Below are 20,711 nucleotides of genomic sequence, written 5' to 3' on the forward strand. Positions count from 1 at the left end.
AACTACTTAAAACTAATGTAAGCTATTGTTTTGTTGTTCTATGAAGTTGTTTTTGAATGCCTTTTTTAATTGTGTTTTGTTCATCGCTACGTCTAAAATTTCACTTTGTAAATTGTATTTGTACATCATTTGATTAATAGGTTGATGTTTTGCATAGTCTTTGTCGTAAAGTTTAATGTAGAACAAATGTTTATTTCTCAATGGACGGGAGGGTGCGTAAAAATTTAGTTTTGAAAGTAATTCAGGACTGTCTATTCTTTGTGTAACAACATCATTTACAAATGCAATTTGGGAAAATTCTCTGCGTTTACTGAGAGGTTCTATATCAATAAGCTTACAACGAGATTCATACGATGGAAGAGGAAAAGTGGTCCAATTGATTTTACGTAGCGCATATAACAAAAATTGTTTTTGAACTGATTCGAGACGTTGCTCGTGAATATTTGAATAAGGATTCCATATGATGCTACAATACTCCAATATCGAACGAACATAGGATATATAAAGAGATTTTATGGTGTATGGGTCTTGAAAGTGTTTGCTGAAACGTTTTACAAATCCTAGCATGCAATTTGCTTTATTGATGATATTGTTCTGATGTTCTACAAACGTGAGTTTTGAATCCAATATGACGCCGAGATCCCTTACAATTTTGCATTTTTGTACTGGTTGATTGCCTAATTTTGTTTCAATGATAGGATAACTTTGCTTTCTGCTAAATGATATAGAGTTGCATTTTTTAACATTTCGTCGTTCCGGGCTAACAAAGCAAAACTCATGTGGGTATTTTTGCATTGGTAAATCTTGCCGTTATTTTATTCGGACTCGCACCAACGTTTCAAAAAGCTATAACAGATCAAAGGAGAATTTAAATATATACCAATCTAGGTAAGGAAAAGAGAATGTTCATCGATGGCTCCGGAGACTGCTTTTAATGCGCGTTATACAATCGATCTGTATCTGAATTATGCAACACTGAATGCAAAACTTTACTTATGGATCTATCACAGTGAATTGATTAACTGTTGCAGTCCTATACTTTATCAATGTTTGAATATGACATAAACTTCCGCGTAATTCAGAATACTTTATCATAACAAATATTTTGAATCATAATTAAAGTCCTAGGATGGCAATATAAATTAGGCCACAATCGCCGAATGTTTCTTTTCCTAATTAATACTTATAGAGTAATGTGACTTTTACATTAGCTTGGAAGATTATCAACACTAAATTTTTCCAATCCAATTTTGTATTTACTGGACTGAAACCAGACCTGAACAGTTAATACATTCTTCTTTTCTCTTTTCTTTCAGGCCCAGCACAATTCCATGATGTGTTCGTTCAGCTCCTGTATCGATAGTTAGTAGTGTAGAGTAGTGCAACTTCATAAATCGCTAGGGCCTTCGAAAAAAAAAGAGTCACGACGAAACCCGGTGGTGAACGTATGCTTTGTCCAGCCTGAATCGACCTAAACGACGGGGTCCCTAGTGTGTGTCTTTTTGGCTGGTGATCAACTGTTTCGGTTCCCTCTGATCCACGATTTCGAGTGGACGTGACACCGAAAATCTGGTTCTTCGAATGCAGCCTAGTTTAATGTACGGCGCCGTTTGTGGAATAGCTCTCTAGTTTTTTTTTCTAGTAGGGAATTCGGTAATCGACCGACCTATAAAACAGAACACAGCCTAAGACGCGTGATTAGAGTAGATTAAAAAAAATGTCCAGCTGGGCCCAACGAATGCACCGGAGGGCTGCGACCCTCGGATCGGTGGTCACCTCCTGTGGCCATCCGGGTTCCCCGTATCCCCACCGGCTGGAAAAAGTCAAATTTGGCGTCCCGCTGGACGAGGTCTGCAAAAATGACATTCCGGGCCCCCTCTTGGTGCTGATACTGAAGCTCAACAAGGAGGCCCCCTCCCGGAAGGACGTCTTCCGAGCCCCTGGCCATCAGGGTGCCATGAAGAAGTTGATCCACTTCCTGCAGCAGGGCCGTCTGGTCAATGTGGACAACTACTCGGTCTACACGATAGCTTCGGTGCTGAAGAAGTTCCTCCGCAAGATTCCCGGTGGCGTTTTTGGCCGGGACGGCGAGACGGAACTGTTCAAGATCGTGGACATCGAGGATGAGCCGACGCAGCAGGAAAAAATCCACAGGTAAGTTCAGTCGGACATTCGTAGGGATGAATGACAGCATGCTGTTAAATTCCCGAAAAAAAAAAGAAAAAAAAAGTCGGACATTCTCAATGGATGACGCCGATCAGTAGCGTTTGTTATCACAACAACTTAAACAGTATTGTTTGTATATGTGTGGTTTATGAATGAGATTCGCACATTGACTCGATGTCGTTGTCGTACGCTCCAAACGTGACAGTTATACTCGAGTAACAATGAGTCGTCGTTAGTGTTTGGACGTTATCAGTTCAGTGGTGGGTTTTGATAGATTGCCGATTGCCGCTAAACTCTGATTAAGTCCCGGCTCAGATAAAATAATCTACGTAATAATTTCCTGCCATTCGTTGAACTTGATCGGTTCGGGATGAGTCGTGGATGCAATTCATAATACACTAAATAATTACCTCCAAATTAACATTATGAACCTTGGACTTTAAATTCTTTTTGCAGGATTACAGAACTCAAAAATTAATTTTTCGGCTTTCAATTTAGATTTGCGAATAACTAAAGGTTAAGTTCATTATTATAAAAAAACGAAGAAGCTTAGGTTTCTTTTTTGCAATCAGTATTCAAGAGTTCGGAAATCCAGTTTTCCCGAGCCTCAAATGTTTTCCTGAAATTTTAAGTTTTTTTTTTTCAATTTCCGTTTATCGTTTTTGATTTCCAAATTTTGATTATCAACTTTTCATTTCAATAATGAATTTTGATGTCTGTTTTTTATTCGTGCTGATATTTCAAATTGATTACTGATTTCTAGTGTTGTATTTTTAATTTACATAGTTAAATTTGATAATCTTCTATTTATAATATAAACACCAAGAAGCACTTGAAAGTTTATACCGCAATCTGAGCGGGCTTTGACCACTTTTTTCATTCATATCTAAATATTTTGGTAAGGGTTTCTTATTTCGTAAAACTTTTAATTTACAAACACTTACTGAGGCATGAGTCGTAGCAAGATAACATCAATTGAAATCTTGTTTTGTTTGGTCCAAAGAAAATTCGAAAAACCATATATTTGGAGGTAAAAATCATTAAAAAAATTTCCCGATAATTTAAACTATCAACAAATAGCTTAAATTTGAGGTTCCGGCAACCTTCTTGGCCCGTTCTGTTCTCGATTGCTGTTTAATTCATATTTCATCATTTGATAGGATTTCTCGAAATATTCTATTGGGTTTACCTAATAAAAATGCCTTTTTTGGAACTAATAAAAATGTATTACCAAATAACTGAGCTAATACGTTTCAGATGTTCACAAAACTGAATTCTTGTTTTGTTTTGCAAAATGGAAATCACTCTAGTTAATCTGTTAATGGTTGAAACTACTTTTAGCTGTATAATTTTCCTGAAACTTTGTAAATATGTTCGGGTCACGTGATTTAATAAGTTCAATAAGATTTTGCCTTAAAAACTGTTTGTAACAATGATTTTCAGGCATGTCAAATTTTGATCATTGATCTTTTCATAGAAGCTACAGTGAGCGAAATAAGAATAGCACCACTATGTGTTTTGCTTGTTAAAATATGAATGTTTGAAAATCACCAAAACTTTCTTCTATAAATTGTTTTGAATTGTTTAACGGATAAATCAAACATAAGTTTACTTTTTTTGGACGTTGGTTTTGGAATTGGTGTTGAGAACCAAAACTATGGAAAAAGGGTGCGAAATAAGAATAGCACCACTTGGGTTTTGCAACTAAAACAAGATTATTTCTAAAAAATTACCGTGTAAAAGTGAATAAAAATGCTTCTACGAATTATTTGATTAGATAAATGTATTTTAAGGAGTTTTCTAGAATTCCAAAGAATTTCAAAGGTTCTAAAATGGTGTTTTAAGAGATGCTCTTCTAAAACTAAGAAATTTGATATTTGAGCTGTAATTCTTTACCAAACTACTTACTTTCTTCATTAAAATGACGTGAAATGATGAATCAAACAGTTTCGGTCTATTTTAAATCTGAAAAAAAAACAGGTTGGAATTCAAAAACTTAGTTTGTTTTCAGTAAACATCACTTTTTCCAGTTTCAAGTCATAGATGGCAGCACTATCTTGCCGTCAAAACCAAATTAAGTCTCAATATTGATTTTTCAGGTTTATTATGATGAATATGGGTCATCATTTCGAGGTAGTTTTCCAACACAGTTTTGGTGGAGTTCAAGCTGCAGAAATCTTTTCCCGATTTGCAAAACAATCACCAGCACAAGAATATACTACCGCCAAAATTCCTGCTCATCTCAACTTCCGATTCAATTTCAAATCATACCAATAATACTGTTAGTTATCTGGTTCATCATTCTCCATCGAAAAGTACAAAATTATTCTGATTACCTATCGGTCCAAAATATTCACTTTATCGGTCCATGATGAAATTCTCATTTTTTGATATTGTGATCTTATAATTTCCAAGGCGGTCACACGGTACCAAGTACTTATTTCCTGATCAAAATCATCCAGCACACTTGAATTAATCCCAGATATTCGAAAATGGGCATCGATTCGGTTTAATTGCAAGATAGTGCTGCCATCTATGACTTGAAACTAGAGAAATAGCGTTTGACTATTTAAAAACATTAGTATTTTTGAATTTGAAGCCTGTTTTTTAGACTCAAATTCAGACTCAAATCTATGTTTCATCAATTTGCATCATACTAATGAATATTAATGAAGAAATCAAACAGTTTGATAAAATCCATCCATGGTTTTCCATAGTTATGGTTCTCAACGCCAATTGCAACGTCCAAATAACGTAAACTTATGCTTGATTTATCCGTAAAACAATTCAAAACAGTTTGTAGAAGAAAATTTTGGTGATTTTCAATCATTCATATTTTAACAAGCAAAACACAGAGTGGTGCTATTCTTATTTCGCTCACTGTATCTTAAAAGCCTCTGACAGATCGCCACAAAAGGTCTTGTTTTTTCGAACACTCTTTAAAGACTATTTCTTTCTCGTTTTTAAACATGTCGTTTAAAACATTCCAGCCGGGGGGAAATGAAGGGGACTAAGTGAAGAAAAATTGAAATGTGTTGTTCCTCACCTTTAATTTACCACTAAACGAAATCGCATGATTAGTACTGGTAACCTGCGATTTTCAAGATTTAATGTTTTCGGGTCGTAACCAAGGTTGCCGAAAAAAAAATCTGTGTTTTTGAGAAAATAAAATCGGACTTTCTGTGATTTAACCCAAACATTCTGTATTGGTTTTCTGTGATTTTTTTTCCTTTAATTTCATTGAAAATAAAATTAAATTGAGTCTTTTTAACATTTTAGTTAGGAAAAATTGATTAACATAAGCAATATTATCATACTTTTCTAATCATAGTAAGAAATCTACATTTTACATTGACCAAAAAAAAATATAATTTTGGAAATCCATTCAAAATTCTAAAATTCTGTGAAATCTGTGAATCTTTCAAAATTCTGTGTTCTGTAACACAGATTCTGTGATAAAAATTTGCTCAAAATTCTGTGAAATAACAGTTTTTTCTGTGGTTTCAACAACCTTGGTCGTAACTACCATTCGAAATTCAAATTTAGCCAGAAATGTTAACACAAAATCTGGGAAAATTTAGTCAAAACCCAAGAGTTACTCAAAAAAAATTGAAAAAAAAATCGTCAAAACTTATCAGCAGGTTTTAAATCGTATTTTAGGCTTAACCTTTTGTGATTATTTTTTCAAATTTGCTCAAAAAATTTCGTTTTGGACGCATAAATAGAAAAATTTACAACATAATTTGTTTTTTGTGTGATTTTACAAATAAGGTTAATAAATCCGGGCAAATTCCGGGCTTTTTTCAATGGAATTCGGGCAACCGGGCCGGACCAGACTTTTCACAAATTTTGCAACACAAAACGAATACGAATAAGAATTTTGAATGAAAACAGAATGCTTTTGACATAAGATTCAGTGCATTGTTGGGACCGAATACCGAATATATTACTGAAGATTGAGTTCTAAATAGTGGGAAAACAAAATCGAATGAGTTTTAAGAGCTACAAACATGACAACAAATTATATGAAACATACAATTTTGCCTGTTAACATACCTGGGAATTAAAAACATCGATTATGAAAAAGATCACGTTCAGTTTGTGAAATAAAAATAAATTAACTAGAATTTTTAAAATTATTTCAACAAAATGTCCAACAGTAAAATTGGCTTTGAACTAAGCTCTCAAAAAGGTCCGATTACCGAGTGTACTGTACTTAAAAAGTAACACTGGATATAAAAAGAAATTAAATACGGATCCGAAAATGATATTTAAAATCAGTCCAGCAATTAATCATGATGAAACATTGTTAAGCAACATGATAAGAATTGTTAATTGTAGAGGATTTTAATCGGCTTGTTCGTTCGTCCTCTAAAATTGTTAATTTTAATCATCTAAAAATAACATTTCTTTTCTTCATTTTCAATTGAAGGGTTGACTGGAATATTCCATAATTTAAAAAAATCACCATTTGAAATGTGAATTCTTGATAAGCAAAAAATTTCCATTTTTAACTTAAGAGAATTTGATCCCTAATATCCTATTTAAATGGGATAAGACTCAACTTGCCAAATCACTCAGATTTTGCCAGATTTTTTACACTTGATTTGCAAAATAAAACAAAAATTTTAATTAAGTCACGAACATTAGGTATTTTGCGTCTTAAGTTTTTGAGTGAATTTTAACAAAAATATATGAACGTTTTTTAAAAGCTCAATATGTGATTTTAAATTTACTGATGTATTTCGATAAACAAAAGTTAGTGTTTTTGTTCATGATTTTTTGTTAAAAATTTTGATATTGGCGGATATTGGCAAAAATATCCCGGATTTGCACGGCCCGGATACTAGCGCAAAAATAATTTAAATTAAAACTCAATGTCTGTGATGAGAGTTCGGCTTCTGTATCCGGTTTATTGTTACTGAACTTTAGTTTGGATCATCATTGATCCTGATTCGAATCTCGATTTTGCATTTCATACTTCTATATTCGAAACTCATAATTTCGCAATATTAAGAGAAAGTATTTAAAATTACAAACTATTTTTGAGATTTGAAATTTTTACTTTATTTCTTATGCAGAATTGGAACCGAAGAAAGTTTCAAAATGTTGATCCAGAATTGAAAAATCTAAAACAGTATATCATTCGCAATTTTCACTCAGATTCACAAATTCAATTTCGAATAAATTAAGTCATTTAAAGTAAAAAATTCAGAACTCAAAAAAGAGATTTCTGGTTGAAAATTCTGATCAAAATTTCGCTTTTGGCTCATAATTAGTGAGAATTATTATCAAAATTAAAATATTATTGTGAGCATTTCATTGAGAATTCAAATTATAGGCGATCGCAGTTTCAAAATTTTACTCTGGATTCAAAATAAAAAAAAATATATTAAATCAGAGTCAATTTGAAACACAAACCGGAAGAAATCACAAATATAAAATACAATTTTAGGATGTCTTTTTTTATTTCACAGGATTATAATCATGAAATAAATTATCAATGGTAGTTTTATGAGGCCAAGAACTTGTATTTTATTTTCAAGTAAAAATTCAACTGAAAGCCTATTTTACAGGTCTTTTTTTTAATATTATTTATATTGCAGATTCTTCTTAAAAAAGGTTCAAACTAAAAACTTTCATTTTAAACGAGAAGAAAATAAATCTGAATTGAACCGCAAACTTAATCTCTTACCTTTATTTCTAAATATTTGATAATTTTTCACCAATGCCTCAAATGGTCATGCTTAAAAAGAATTAGCTTATTAGGTTCTAATTTAAGTAAATATAAAAAACTTTCCTTTGAAATGAATCTTCAAATCCCTGTTTTGTTTAACTTCTTGGCAAATCGGCAACTTCTAGAACTTGTTTTCGAAAATTAGAATAAATTCCTCACTTTGAATGTAAAAAACTCAAACCTAAATAATTATATACAACATTAATTAAGATTAATCGCCGTGATTTTTGTTTTGAAATTAATTTTTACGGCCTTATCGGAGAATGTTATGTTCTCATAGTGAGAACCAGGGCCGTAGGAAGAACCGACTCATGGGGGGGGGTTTTGGTTAGTGATTTTTACCAATGATTTTTCTCCCAACAAACCACGAAAACAAACAAAAATTTAAACAAACTATGTTTGTATCTATATGATTATTTATTGTTAAGGTCTCATAATAGTTTTCGTATTAAATCGTAACTTTATCCCTTCATTTCAGGATTTTTTAATTTTTCCTTAAAAATCATTTTTTAACTGTTGGAAATGATTAGTACATGAAGAAAAAAAAAATTAAAATAAATTACAATTTTTCACATTTTCCATACATTAATTGTTGCAAATTTGTTACTTTATGAAACGAAGGGTTAAAAATGTGGTCCTTAGCCTTAACGGTGAGCTAAATTTTTATAATGAAACCCTTAAAAAAAAATTGCTTTCAACGATGGTTTAAATGTTTGAATTTGTTAAAGAGTCTGGTAGATCAAAGTTAATTGATATGAGCATAAAATAAGTTCTTATTAGGGAAGCTTGGCATTTCTAAAAAAAAAACTTTTTCTATACTCAAATCAAATAAGCCCAATCTTCCAAACTCTTTTGCAAGCTTCAAGTTTCTAACCTTTGATGAAAAAAAAAATAATTTTCCCAACAAACAGTAAGAAAAAATTCGGATCAAATTTGCTTGTTGTAAACTTGAACTCAAATTATGATTTATTTTGAAATTTGACCTAAAAAACTGCGATATTAATAATGATAAACAATACACCGTAAAAAATACAGGATTTCGTGCAAATATTTAAGGTGAAGATCAGGTACATATTTCATTAACAACAAATATTTTCCATGAAGAATCAATTCCATTATGAAAATCGTGTGGATGATTTTTTGAAATATAATTTGAGATATTTTGCATAAAACAAATTTTAGAAAATTAAGTCAAATTCTACTTTATATTTACGATCTTTTTCGATTGCTGTTTCTCGGTGATCAAAAAAAAAAAAGAAAAGGAAGGAAAAGGGTCATAAGGAAGTGCGGTGATCAAAACAACGAAAAACATTATATTTGTGATTTCATGATGATTGAAAAACACATTCACAAGCTTAATCTTTTTCTAAATTTTAAACCTGAATTCAAAAATTGAATCTTGAATCTGTTTCCGAATTTCTATACGATTTCTGAAATGTACAAAAATACGTTTTCCGAATCTAAATTACAGATCAAAATTTTATGAGCCATTTTAAGAGCCCTCATTCATGAATCTTTCATTTAAATTCTGTAGTGCTGGATTAATCTTAATTTATTATTTCAATTATTTATTTTTAATCTGATTTGTGAATCTGAATTAAAATGTGAATTTCAAATGTTGAATCTGAATCTTAGTTTTCAATTCTGGATCGCCACTTAAGATGCTTTAAATTTTGTGTTAGAATAAAGTTTAAAAACTTCAAATTTGAATATAAAACAAAATTCTTTTTTTTTTCATAACTATTATCAAAATAATGAAAATGCATACGATTTTCGAAAAACATGAAATGCAAAACCGAATTTGAACCAGGATTTCAAAACAGCTTTTCATTCCTAATTTCTTTTGATTATTCGAACTGAAAATCAAGAATCCTTAAACTGATTTAGAATCCGAAATACGGAAATATGTAGAAATACCATTTTTTTTATGGGGATGTGAAACCCGAACCTCCAAAATGGGTTTAATTCAAAATTTAGTATTCAGACCTGAATTTCTAAGACAAGGTTGCCAAATTGCCAGATTGGTTTTAACCGGGTTGGACTGGATGATGATTATAAAATTAGGGAAAAGTCCGGTTCGACTTGGTTGCCCGGATTTGACCGGAAAAATCCGGATTTTGCCCGGATTTATTCTCATTCTCAAATCAAATAAAAAAAAAACAAATTTTTGATGAGTAATTCCTAGGTTTTGACCAAAATTGCTCGGTATATTGCTCGGATTTTGGTCGAAAATTTTGAAATCCACTATCCGGATTTTGCAAGGTTTTTATATAAAACAGCCGGAATTTCTATGGCTGAAAAAATTCAGGCAACCTATGAACAAGTGTGATATAGTTTTGAGAAACTGTAGCTGAATTTTGAACTTGGGATGGGTTTTTGAGGTTTTGGCTTTAGGTTTTATTCTAGATTGTTATTCTTGAATAACTTAGCACTATTATTATAATTTGATTATGATTTTAAATTTTGAGTGTAGAGTATATACATCGCTGGCTTTTTTGGACCCTCATGGGGGGGGGGTTTAACCCCCAAAACCCCCCCCGTTCCTACGGCCATGGTGAGAACATTTCAAGAGTTGAAAATTATAGATGGATAGAAGAAGATTAAATGAAAATGAGCGGGTAGAAATTTTTAAGAAGCATTTTAACTACATACTTAACTTTTGTTCAAGCACGGATCAACTATTTTGAAATGTTAGAATCGGACAGAGTTGACAACACAACACAACACAATAGTTGGTTCGCACCGCAACACTTGCAATGAATCATTTTTGAGACAAATCTTTTTTTTAAAACAGATGGTTCTTTTTATTATCAACCAATGCCTAGAAAAACATATTTTAAGTTTTTAGAGAAATTTCTATCTTCTCATCATGAATAGTCTTTAAATTCTTTTTTGTACGTATTTTCGAGAAATTTTCCCTCAATTTAATGTCTGGATTTCCCAATTTTTTTCTTACAAACGGTAAAAAAATTGTTTTTCAATTTGAAGTTCCGTATGGTATAATACCGTGTGTGTGTAGAAAGGTTGTTCAAATCATTGGAAATTCATAATTTTACAGATTTCGTTAAAAATTTCTGTTAACATTTTTTATTCGAGATTTTTACAGATTTCATGGATTTTTTAATTTAAATTAGCTAACACTGGGATAGGATTTCTAAGATTTGGTAATGTGGTTTATAATGTGATAAAATTTTTCAATTTATGGTTGTTTGGCATAATTTTTCTATGAATTTCCCTAAAACATTCGTCCCAGACTTTTTTAGTCAAACCACAGATATTGTAAGACACGAACGCCACGAACGTGGTAAAGTGTCTATAATTAGATAAAAAACAGATATTGTTTTGGTCAAAAACTCAAAATTCTGTCGATATGTTTAATGCTAAGTCATATCGATAAGAAACCTCAATATTAAAAAAAAATAGTGTTCTTTTTTATGGTGTTTTTTGTGCCACAATTTGAACAACGGACTAAGAATTTCCGGTGCGCTTTCATGTGTTTTGAGTTTTAAAGTGCTTGTTGAAAATTGGGAAAAAAGGTAATGTGAATAAAAAATACTTCAATATTATGTTTGCCACACAATAGATTCCATAATTTGAAAAGTTGGTTGAAGTAGAAGTGCCCTATGGTCGAACGAGAAATTTTTATTTTTCATCGATTAAACCCGTAAGAATATTTACAAAGATTTAATGTTTTGCTACAGCTCAACACAATATTCAAAGTGGCTGAGAAAAATCCCAAAACTGACGAATTCCGATGGATTGGATGGGAAACAGGTCGAAGTTTTTTTTTCAAAATATATTTGAAACTCTAAGTAAGGGAAAAGGGGGCATATCAAAACACATTTAGCCTAAAGGTTGTTGAATTAAAAAGGAAAATAGGACTGTCTTGTAGGAAGATGAACAACAAATTCAACAGTTACTAAAGAGAAATAAGACCAGAAGTAACATTTTAATTTTTTTATGTGTTCATTATGTTTTTCTGACATATTCAGAACTATCCAAATCCTGTCTATTCTCTCTCATAGTGTGTGAAAAAAGTGCTTGAAAACTCAGGTGTTTTATCCGAAGAAAATATCGAATACAATTTTTTTTTTTGTTTCATAAAAGATTTAAGAGCACAGGCTTTAGTCAAATCGAGGAGCGCACGCATAGTTTATTTATCTGAAGCCTTGTACAGAACAGAAATATTTTTTTCCTTTTTATTTTCCAGCATTTGAAAAAACTCCTTATCAACTCAAATTTATGTAAGAGGAAACAGAAATATGCAACTCCTTAACCCTTTAATGCATAGTGTTGTTTTAAAACAACACTAATCATAATCTAAATATCTCGAAAACGCGTGAATATTTTTGAGTGATGTTTTTACAAAAAATATTCTAGAGATTAATAGAAATTACCACATGGTGTTTTTATAACGATATTTCAATGTATGTGTAAGATATCGAACAAAGTATGTGGAAAAATTGCGAAAATCAAATTTATTAATTTTTTTGAAAAAAGTAGTTTTTGGAAAATCGCTGTTATTTCTTCAGATTTGCAAATTCTAACAAAATGTTTAATGTCAATCAGTCACAAACACCTTTCTGCACCCAATTAACAAGATTTTGAAGAAATAAGCAAAGTCGTATTGGAATTAACTAAGAATTTCAAAAATATTTTTCAACTTTGATGGGCCATAACTTTTATAATACTCAAAATAACGACATCAAACCTGTTGAGTTTTGTTATTCGAATTAAAATGTTATTATTTCACTGAATCAATTACTGCAATTCTCGTTTAAAAAAAGTCATGCATTAAAGGGTTAAAATATAACAAAAAATGAATTTAAAGCAGCAATTTCTACGCAGCTGCAACCAATTTCACTGGAAGATATCGGTTCCCATATGTTTGTTCTTTGTTTTTCCTCGATTCACCCAATAAATAGTGCTAATCTTCGAGCGCATTAAAAAAATCATCAACGTCAACAAGCCAATGATTGATGCACAAAGCCAAACTGAAAATTACAGCTCATAAATCTTGGCATGTTAGTGGCCATTTTTCGTATGTTTGATGCTGCTGCATTCGAGCGACTATTTGCATCAACTCCTCCATCATGCCTTCGGTCGTAAAACGTCACCATTTTTTTCTGGTAGTTGTAGTAGAATGAATTCGTATTTAGTAGTGGTACAAGTTGTTTGCGGTATGGGATTTGATTCGACAAGTTTTCCAGCTGTAGAAGAACGCGCGCCGCGCCAAAACTAGGCCAAAGTGGCAAAAGGGTTAAAACTATCTACGCCTCGCTGCAACTTGGCCGGAGCAAATGATGCGGTTGCCGCAAGCCGATGCGATGTCAGAGTGAGAGATCTACGCGCGCAAACCAGCGTTCCGTAAAGTGCAGTGACCTGGTCCTCCGCCCAAAAGAAGGAGGAACGCTGAGGAAACTAAATGAGAACTATCAAAGGGCCCCGGGTTTTATGCGAATTGTTACTGCATCTCGGGAACAACATTTTGAGCAAGCAGCGGCGGCGTTGTGCCACATTAAGGAATGTGAACTCCCTCCTCTCAGTGTTCGTAACGCCGGAATAATACCAGTGATGCCCTTCCCCCCGGGGCCTATGCAAAACATACATATTTCTCGGTCGAGACCATATGTGACCAAATTTAGCGCTGAAACAACCAGCCCAGAGGACGTTCGAAAAACGTATGTCTGTAGGGGCAGAGCAAAGAAACTAAAAACAAAAACAGAAGGAAAAAAACTGCGGGGGTTACGTACATGAAATTGAATTTATGAGCTTGGTGGAGAGCTCGACTCCCGGAGAACAGCAGATGGTCCCCGTCGGTCGTTTGGTCGGAATCCCGTTCTAGTCAGTGATATAGCACAACCAGTAATAGAGAAGTCTTGTGAAAACTCAATTACGGTATCCGGCTCTCCGGCGGGATAGAGATTGACGCTGGGTAATCAGCCTTGATGTTAAAGGGTAGTCGTTAATTGAATTCCTCCTCCCCGAGCGGCAGCTCCCGTGCGTAGTGGCATAGCGCTGAAATTTGAATCTCGTTTGATGTTACCACGCTGCGGCGGCATCGAGCGAGTTTTGTATCAATCTGGAATAGGTCTTCTAGGGTCGACCTCAATAGGAGGGCATGTTTATGGACCCAGGACGTAGGAAAGTTTCCATCGGGAACGAACCGAGGAAATGCATTGTGGTTACAATCTAAAGCATGCTTTAAGTATGCATATACGGCGAGATATTGATTTTTGATCGTATATAACAAGTTTGTAGGAAATTATAAAACAATTGTAAGTGATTTACGTACTTAGTTATGATTCTTTGACAAGATCATCCCAATTGTAGAAATTTACTTGTAAATTTTGGTAATTTATTTTTGGATTTATCTTCATCTTGGAATTCAAGATAGCGCTAGACAATTCAACTCTATTGCTATTAGTTGCACCTTCATGCGATTTTTAGTCATTTACAGAGGTGCCAGGTGCTAGATTGATGGAAGTAACATGCAGCTCCGCTTATATTGCATAAATAAAGGCGAAATAAAGACGCCTCAAGTTATGCAACTGAAGCTAGCAGAACCTTGGCTGGCCTGCAGTTAATACTGAAAAAAAAAACCATTTAAATATCATCTTAGCTAAAGGTTATCATCGGTTAAACTTTTTTACTACAGATTTTTTTGATATTTTCATCATTTAACTATAATTTAAGTTATAATTTCTTTATTTTTTTTTTTTTGAAAATCAAGACATTTTACAGACCATTTTTCAAAAATCAGGGAAATTCAAGGGTTTTTGAAAAATCAGGACGGTCTTTCGAAAATCAGAACAAATCCTGAAAAATCAGGAACCTGGCACCTCTGGTCATTTACAGCATTTCGGAGTTGAATGGAAGCCGCCATGTGGGATTCATTTCCTTTAGACGTTACATCATATCTACTCCAGTCTAGTTTTTACGGTCCTGTATTAAACAAAGTCTTTTTTGCTTGGTTAAAGGGTGATCGGTCAAAATTTGGTCAAGGGAAAACGCGTGTAGATCGGTGAAATCGTTTATTTAAAAAAATAAATTCAATTTCCTTTTCAAGTTTAATTAGTATAAAATTCAGGAAAAATATTCAGTTAGGCTTCCGCTTTTCAAATCCGAATTGCCGGGCCTTACGCTTGACCCCTGCCATCAGATTTTGTACAGCCACCTTGTCCACCTTTTTCGCTGCAGAAAGCCAGTTTGCCTTGAACTACTGCTCGTCCTTAGCAGTTTTGTTGGTCTTCTTTAGGTTCCGCTTGACAATAGCCCAGTATTTCTCAATTGGGCGGAGCTCTGGCGTGTTGGGAGGGTTCTTGTCCTTGGGAACCACCTGCACGTTGTTGGCGGCGTACCACTCCATGGCCTTTTTACCGTAATGGCAAGATGCCAAATCCGGCCAAAACAGTACGGAACAACCGTGTTTCTTCAGGAAAGGCAGCAGACGTTCATTCAAACACTCTTTCACGTAAATTTCTTGGTTGACAGTCCCGGAAGCTATGAAAATGCTGCTTTTCAAGCCACAGGTACAGATGGCTTGCCAAACCAGATATTTCTTTGCGAACTTTGACAGTTTCATGTGCTTGAAAATATCTGCTACCTTTCCCCTTCCTTTTGCCGTATAAAACTCCTGTCCCGGAAGCTGCTTGTAGTCGGCTTTGACGAAGGTTTCGTCGTCCATTACCACGCAGTCAAACGCCGGTTTTCGATTTCCCCCCGATCCAGACTTCCTGGCTGCCGACAAACGTTCCCCAAACACTTCAATTACATTTGTAACGGTTGATTTGGCAACTTTTAGCGATTTTGCCAGCTTTGCGTGCGAGCAGCTCGGATTTTCACGATGCGCGAGCAAAATTTTGATACGCTGCTCTTCTTCCTTGGACGGCGTTTTGACAACTGAAAAGTGAATTCCAAAATCAAAATAGGAGCAACATTCTACACACACACCTTCAAAATGAGGGATGTTCAGGTTTTTTAAATGCAAAATTGAAAGAAATGCGCCAAGTTGATATTGACCAAATTTTGACCGTATCACCCTTTACGCGCTTTCGGAAATCGCGCTTCTTTACTCAGTTTCATCAACCTTTGGATAACAAAAATGCTTGCAAACGCTTTGATTTAGGTCTTCAAGATATTGAAGTCGGCAGACGAAAAATCCACAAAAGCCAATCTAGTTTCAAGTATCGATATCGACTAGTTGCCCAAAAGATGGCACCGTGTGACAATAAATCGGACATTTTTGACAGTGTTGTCAAATTTTTTCACCACTCACGCAGAGTCACGGATGGCAAAACTCCTAAAATTAGCTTGTCCAGCAAAAGAGAGTGCAATTTTTCGCGGCTGCTCTCCCCAAGCTCTGCGGAGAGAGATAAATTGCCCCGCAATCAAGAGTGAGATTGTCCATACATAAATAAGAGTGAGCGAGAGCATTCACATCCGCTGATGAAGAGAATTCCCTTCTTCGGAAAAATCTATTGCGCATTGTGTTGAGAAGAAATCTGAGAGCTAACACAGTTTTTCTTGGTACAGACCCCTTTCGATTATGACAACACGCCCGAAAATTTTTTGTTGCCACAAATGGAATGTTGCCGAAATCGAACAGTTTTTTTTCTCAAATTAGTTTCACTCATAACTACAAATAAAAAAACTATTATTGAAATCATTAACATAATGACAATTTTTGATCATTTTTAGTCATTTTTTATTTTTTGTTATCACGTTTTTTATGCATTTAGCACTTTTCTTGTTTTATTTGAAATGTTTTTTTGTTATTTTTATTTTTTTTTGTTTGAATTTCTACATTTGCCTTTATCCAGTTTATTGAAAACTTCATAGAAAATAAGTCTAAAATTAGCCTTCATTATTTTTACGTCTCGGTGGTCGAGTGGTTAGAGTGATAAGACGGTAATCGCTAGGTCCACTGATGGCATGGGTTCGATTCCCATCTCGGTACTGGGTGTTAAATGTTAATCTTAAGTTGTCCACGTCATTTATTCAGTCTGTAGAGCCTAAATCGGCTAAGACGGTGTATGTCTTTTTTAAAATTTGTTGTTCAATTTTATGAATTTTTCAGTACTTTAGTACTTTTTTTCAGTAATTTTTGAGTATGGGAGAGTGGGGAATTATGGGCCACTTTTTTCCGTTGTTCCATAACTTCTTTATTATAAAAGCTAAAATGAAAATAAAAAATGGTATGGGTTTCTACATTTTCAAGGTATCATAAGGTATTTTTTTTTTAATTTTTAATAAGTTATTTTCCCCAAACTCTGACTGTTTGAAAAAAAGCAATATTTTTTGGATTTTGAAAAATGGTGGGGAATCGTGGGCCACCAAATCCAAATTTACCAAATAACCTGCAAAGTTTATGAGTTGACCCAAAACTGTGATTTCCTAATTCATTTCGTTATTTAAAAGCAATTTCAGATGATGAAATAAAAAAGTGAGCTGTGTATGATCGCATTGATTTCAAAACCTGGCTTGCGAACGTTTTGGCAAAATTTCTTATATAATATGGAAAATAATTTTTCATAACTCTTCATTTGGCATAAGAAAACTTTGGTAAAACGTATTTTAAGTTCTAAATGTGTATAAAAACATAAAAATATAGGTGATTCAAGATGTGCGGCCCACGATTCCCCACAAGCTATGATTTGCAAATTTGTTGCGTTTGTGTGACTTATTGATGTTTCATCGAAAATTCCATTTCCACGTTAAAGATCATGACAAAATTAAGCTCATAAGCGTATGAGCATATTTTTGTTATGCACTTAAGGTTCCGTATCGATGCAATTAGCAGGCTTTTTTTTAATTATGTAAGTGAATTTTTAAAACTTTTTTTTAGCTTGATAAATAAAAGAAGCATATGATGCGTATTTCAGTCAACAACATATAGGAATATATGCTCATGCAATGCGTCGACGATGACAGTTGGATTGAGGTTTTTATCTCAACACACATCTGAGATATTAAAAGTGGCCCACGTTTCCCCATGGCCCACGATACCCCACTCTCCCCTACTTAATTTTTTTTTTAAATTTTTGATTCTGTTGTTGTATTTTATTATCATTAAAGAACGTAAAAACGTATTTATGGTGTTTGTCTAAATTATATTGGTCCTGTTATAGCGAATGTCGTTACAAAAAACCGTGTTGCCAAAATCAAACGGGGTATGTATTTCTGTAATTTTTTTTTGTTTTTTATTTTATAGTTTTTACTTTGTTTTTATTATTTTTTCTTATTATTTTTTTTACTTTTAAATTTTTTGTTTGTTTTTAATTTTTACGTTTTTTTTTATTTCTTTATTATTTTTGAGTCTTTTTTTTGGATTTTTTTTATTATTTTGTTTTTTTCCTGATTTTTAGATTTTTTTTTTAAATTTTTGTTATGCTATTTAATATTTTTTTCTTTTTCTAATTTTTTTTATGTTTTCAATTTTTAATTTTTCTTTTCCTGTTTGTTTATTTTTTAATTTTTTTTATTTGTTTTATTTATTCTTTATTTTATTTTGTTTTGTTTTGTTTTGTTGGTTTTTGTCTTATTTGTTTTTCGTTTCATTTGTTTTTTAAATTATTATTTTTTGTTTGTTTGCGTTTCCAAAAAAAACCGCTGAAGTATACCTTCTAAAATGTTTTGTACAATAAAATTTTGTGTATAAATTCAAAATATATAAACCGCATAGGCTGGTGTTGCTAAATTTGCACCTTTTTATTTGAAATCGTTCAAAAAATACACTAAATCCTTCCTACAGCGCTTCAGAAAATTTAAAACACATCATAATGTACTAGGGACTAGGCGAATGTAGACCTTGGCTTGCTGCAACTTCGAGTCGAAGTTATAAATTTTTGCATATATCAGGATTCAATTTGAAATTTCAAACAATGAATGGCGGCAATACAAAGTTCTTGCATCATTTTTTAAAAATTTGTCACACTATCGCACCATTTCCTGCCATAGATAATTATTCCAGTGACCCCTTTTTTCAGGTGCGCTCACTATCTTCCAAGTTCCATTGGAACTCGGCAAGAATATGGTGTTGCGACATACTGTTTGTTGACTGGCTTTGGAGAGACAGTAAACGAGACACCCTCGCAGCCCCGGTGGAATGTATTTTTTCGATCAGCCAGACCCGATGGAACCAGTAATGTTCCCCGGTAGGCGGAACAGCGCTACATATTTGCATTATTCTAAGGCTGCAGCATTTCTGGTTTTGGTGTTGCCTTTCCAAAAGCTGAAAAATATATGGGGGTGTTTGGGTGACTAGGCGACCGTTAACTTTAGAAAGCTGCACGGTTCAGTGCCAGTTTCTGTGAACGGGGAACCTGGAAGTGACAGCTGGTTTTTTTGTTTCGTAAATTCTGAGAACTTAACGAAAACATTGACAAAAACCTTCATTTAATACACCACGTGTTAGGTAATCAAAATATGATTAGTTTGAAATTTTTGGCATCACCGAGTTTCGTTTATTACTCAACTCATTATCCCCTTTCGGCGTCCGAGAATTCGAGTAGGAAAAAAGAAAACATCATCCACAGCTTAACGAATTAATCATCTCAAATTTTACGATTCGTTGATTAAATTATTTCACCAACGAGCAAACCACATGTCGATATTTCTTCCGGTGCATCGTCTCGCCGTTATTGGATCATGGAGTGAAGCGTAAGATTGTTGCTCCCTTTCGTTCGAATCGTTCGTGATGGTATGTTCCCGATTCGATGCTAGTTTCGATGATGTTTTCGATACTACTCGAATGCATCCAGCCAGAGTGCTCGCTCGCTCCAATAAAAACCAAGAAAAAAAACAGAAGAGCCAAGAAACGCCAAAACATTTGGTGAGCTGCATTTTTTTCTCTCGTCTTCGCCGCTACCCACCAGGAATTTTTCGGTGCGGTCGGAAAAATGTCAGTGATTAATTCCGAGGCCGTTTAGTGTTGGACTTGGATGATGTTGGTTTGCGTTTTTTTTGTCTTAGTAGGGGAGATGAGGGCATAACGAGCACCCGAGGCATAATGAGAAGTCCATTTTTCTACATAAGTACGTATTTTCTTAAACAAATTTTCATGAGGACTTGTTTCGTAGGGGAAAAGTTCATATAACGCCCCATGTGGCTAATACGCGCCACTCTTGTTCTGAAGAATCTGAAACTTTTTAAGCCTGCAAAATATTACCAATTTGTTTTAAATGCTGTGATTGGTCATGGCAAGTATGAATTTTTCCTTAAAATGCCCCTGTGTCGTGATAATTTCACAATTTAGGTTTTTCTTCATTTCGATCTAAATTTTAAAACACTTTTAATAAGGTGTCACCAAGCAGAGAAACACGAATAAGACAATATTTTCTGACACATCGATAGAGGAGAATCTATATTATGGTTTTATGCTAAAAAATCATACTGAACTCGCTAAGGTATGCTTTTCATGGGTATGTTCTATCACGGCCCATGCGCTCTTTATAACGCGCCAATCGTAGTAGGCTGGAAATAGCATTGATTTTTCAAAAAGGCCAATTTTCATTGAAAATGAACAAAAAGTCTAAAACCATATTTTGAGCGTTAATTCAGCCCAAAAAACCTATTTTTCATTTTTTGTTAAATTTCTATTAGTCCATTTTGATTTTCTTTTCAGTCAAAGTGTCTGTAAGTATTGGTGTGTTTTCGGTCTTCGGCTGCTCTCGGGTGTGTTCGGCTGCTAGGCGCGTATTGAATACACAGCGGCGCGTATTCGCAACACAGTTTTGTTTTGTGGCTTTGAACATGGTTTTTAAAAATCGTGTTTTTGAAGAAACTATGGTAATTTGAGTGATGAAAA

At 33.8% G+C, this 20,711-nt stretch overlaps 1 protein-coding gene across 6 annotated transcripts in view; it reads left to right on the forward strand.

Moving 5' to 3' along the window:
* The window catches only part of LOC129749101 (uncharacterized), a 141,948-nt gene that overhangs the window by 19,131 nt on the left and 102,106 nt on the right, over positions 1-20,711 (forward strand). For all 6 annotated transcript variants that reach the window (XM_055743967.1, XM_055743963.1, XM_055743965.1 and 3 more), the window contains one exon: positions 1,317-2,154. In XM_055743967.1, coding sequence (XP_055599942.1) covers positions 1,718-2,154 — 437 coding nt within the window. In that variant the 5' untranslated portion in view covers positions 1,317-1,717. The remainder of the gene's footprint in view (positions 1-1,316; positions 2,155-20,711) is intronic.

Source organism: Uranotaenia lowii, chromosome 2, assembly GCF_029784155.1.
Source record: "Uranotaenia lowii strain MFRU-FL chromosome 2, ASM2978415v1, whole genome shotgun sequence".
Taxonomy (NCBI): Eukaryota; Metazoa; Arthropoda; class Insecta; order Diptera; family Culicidae; genus Uranotaenia; species Uranotaenia lowii.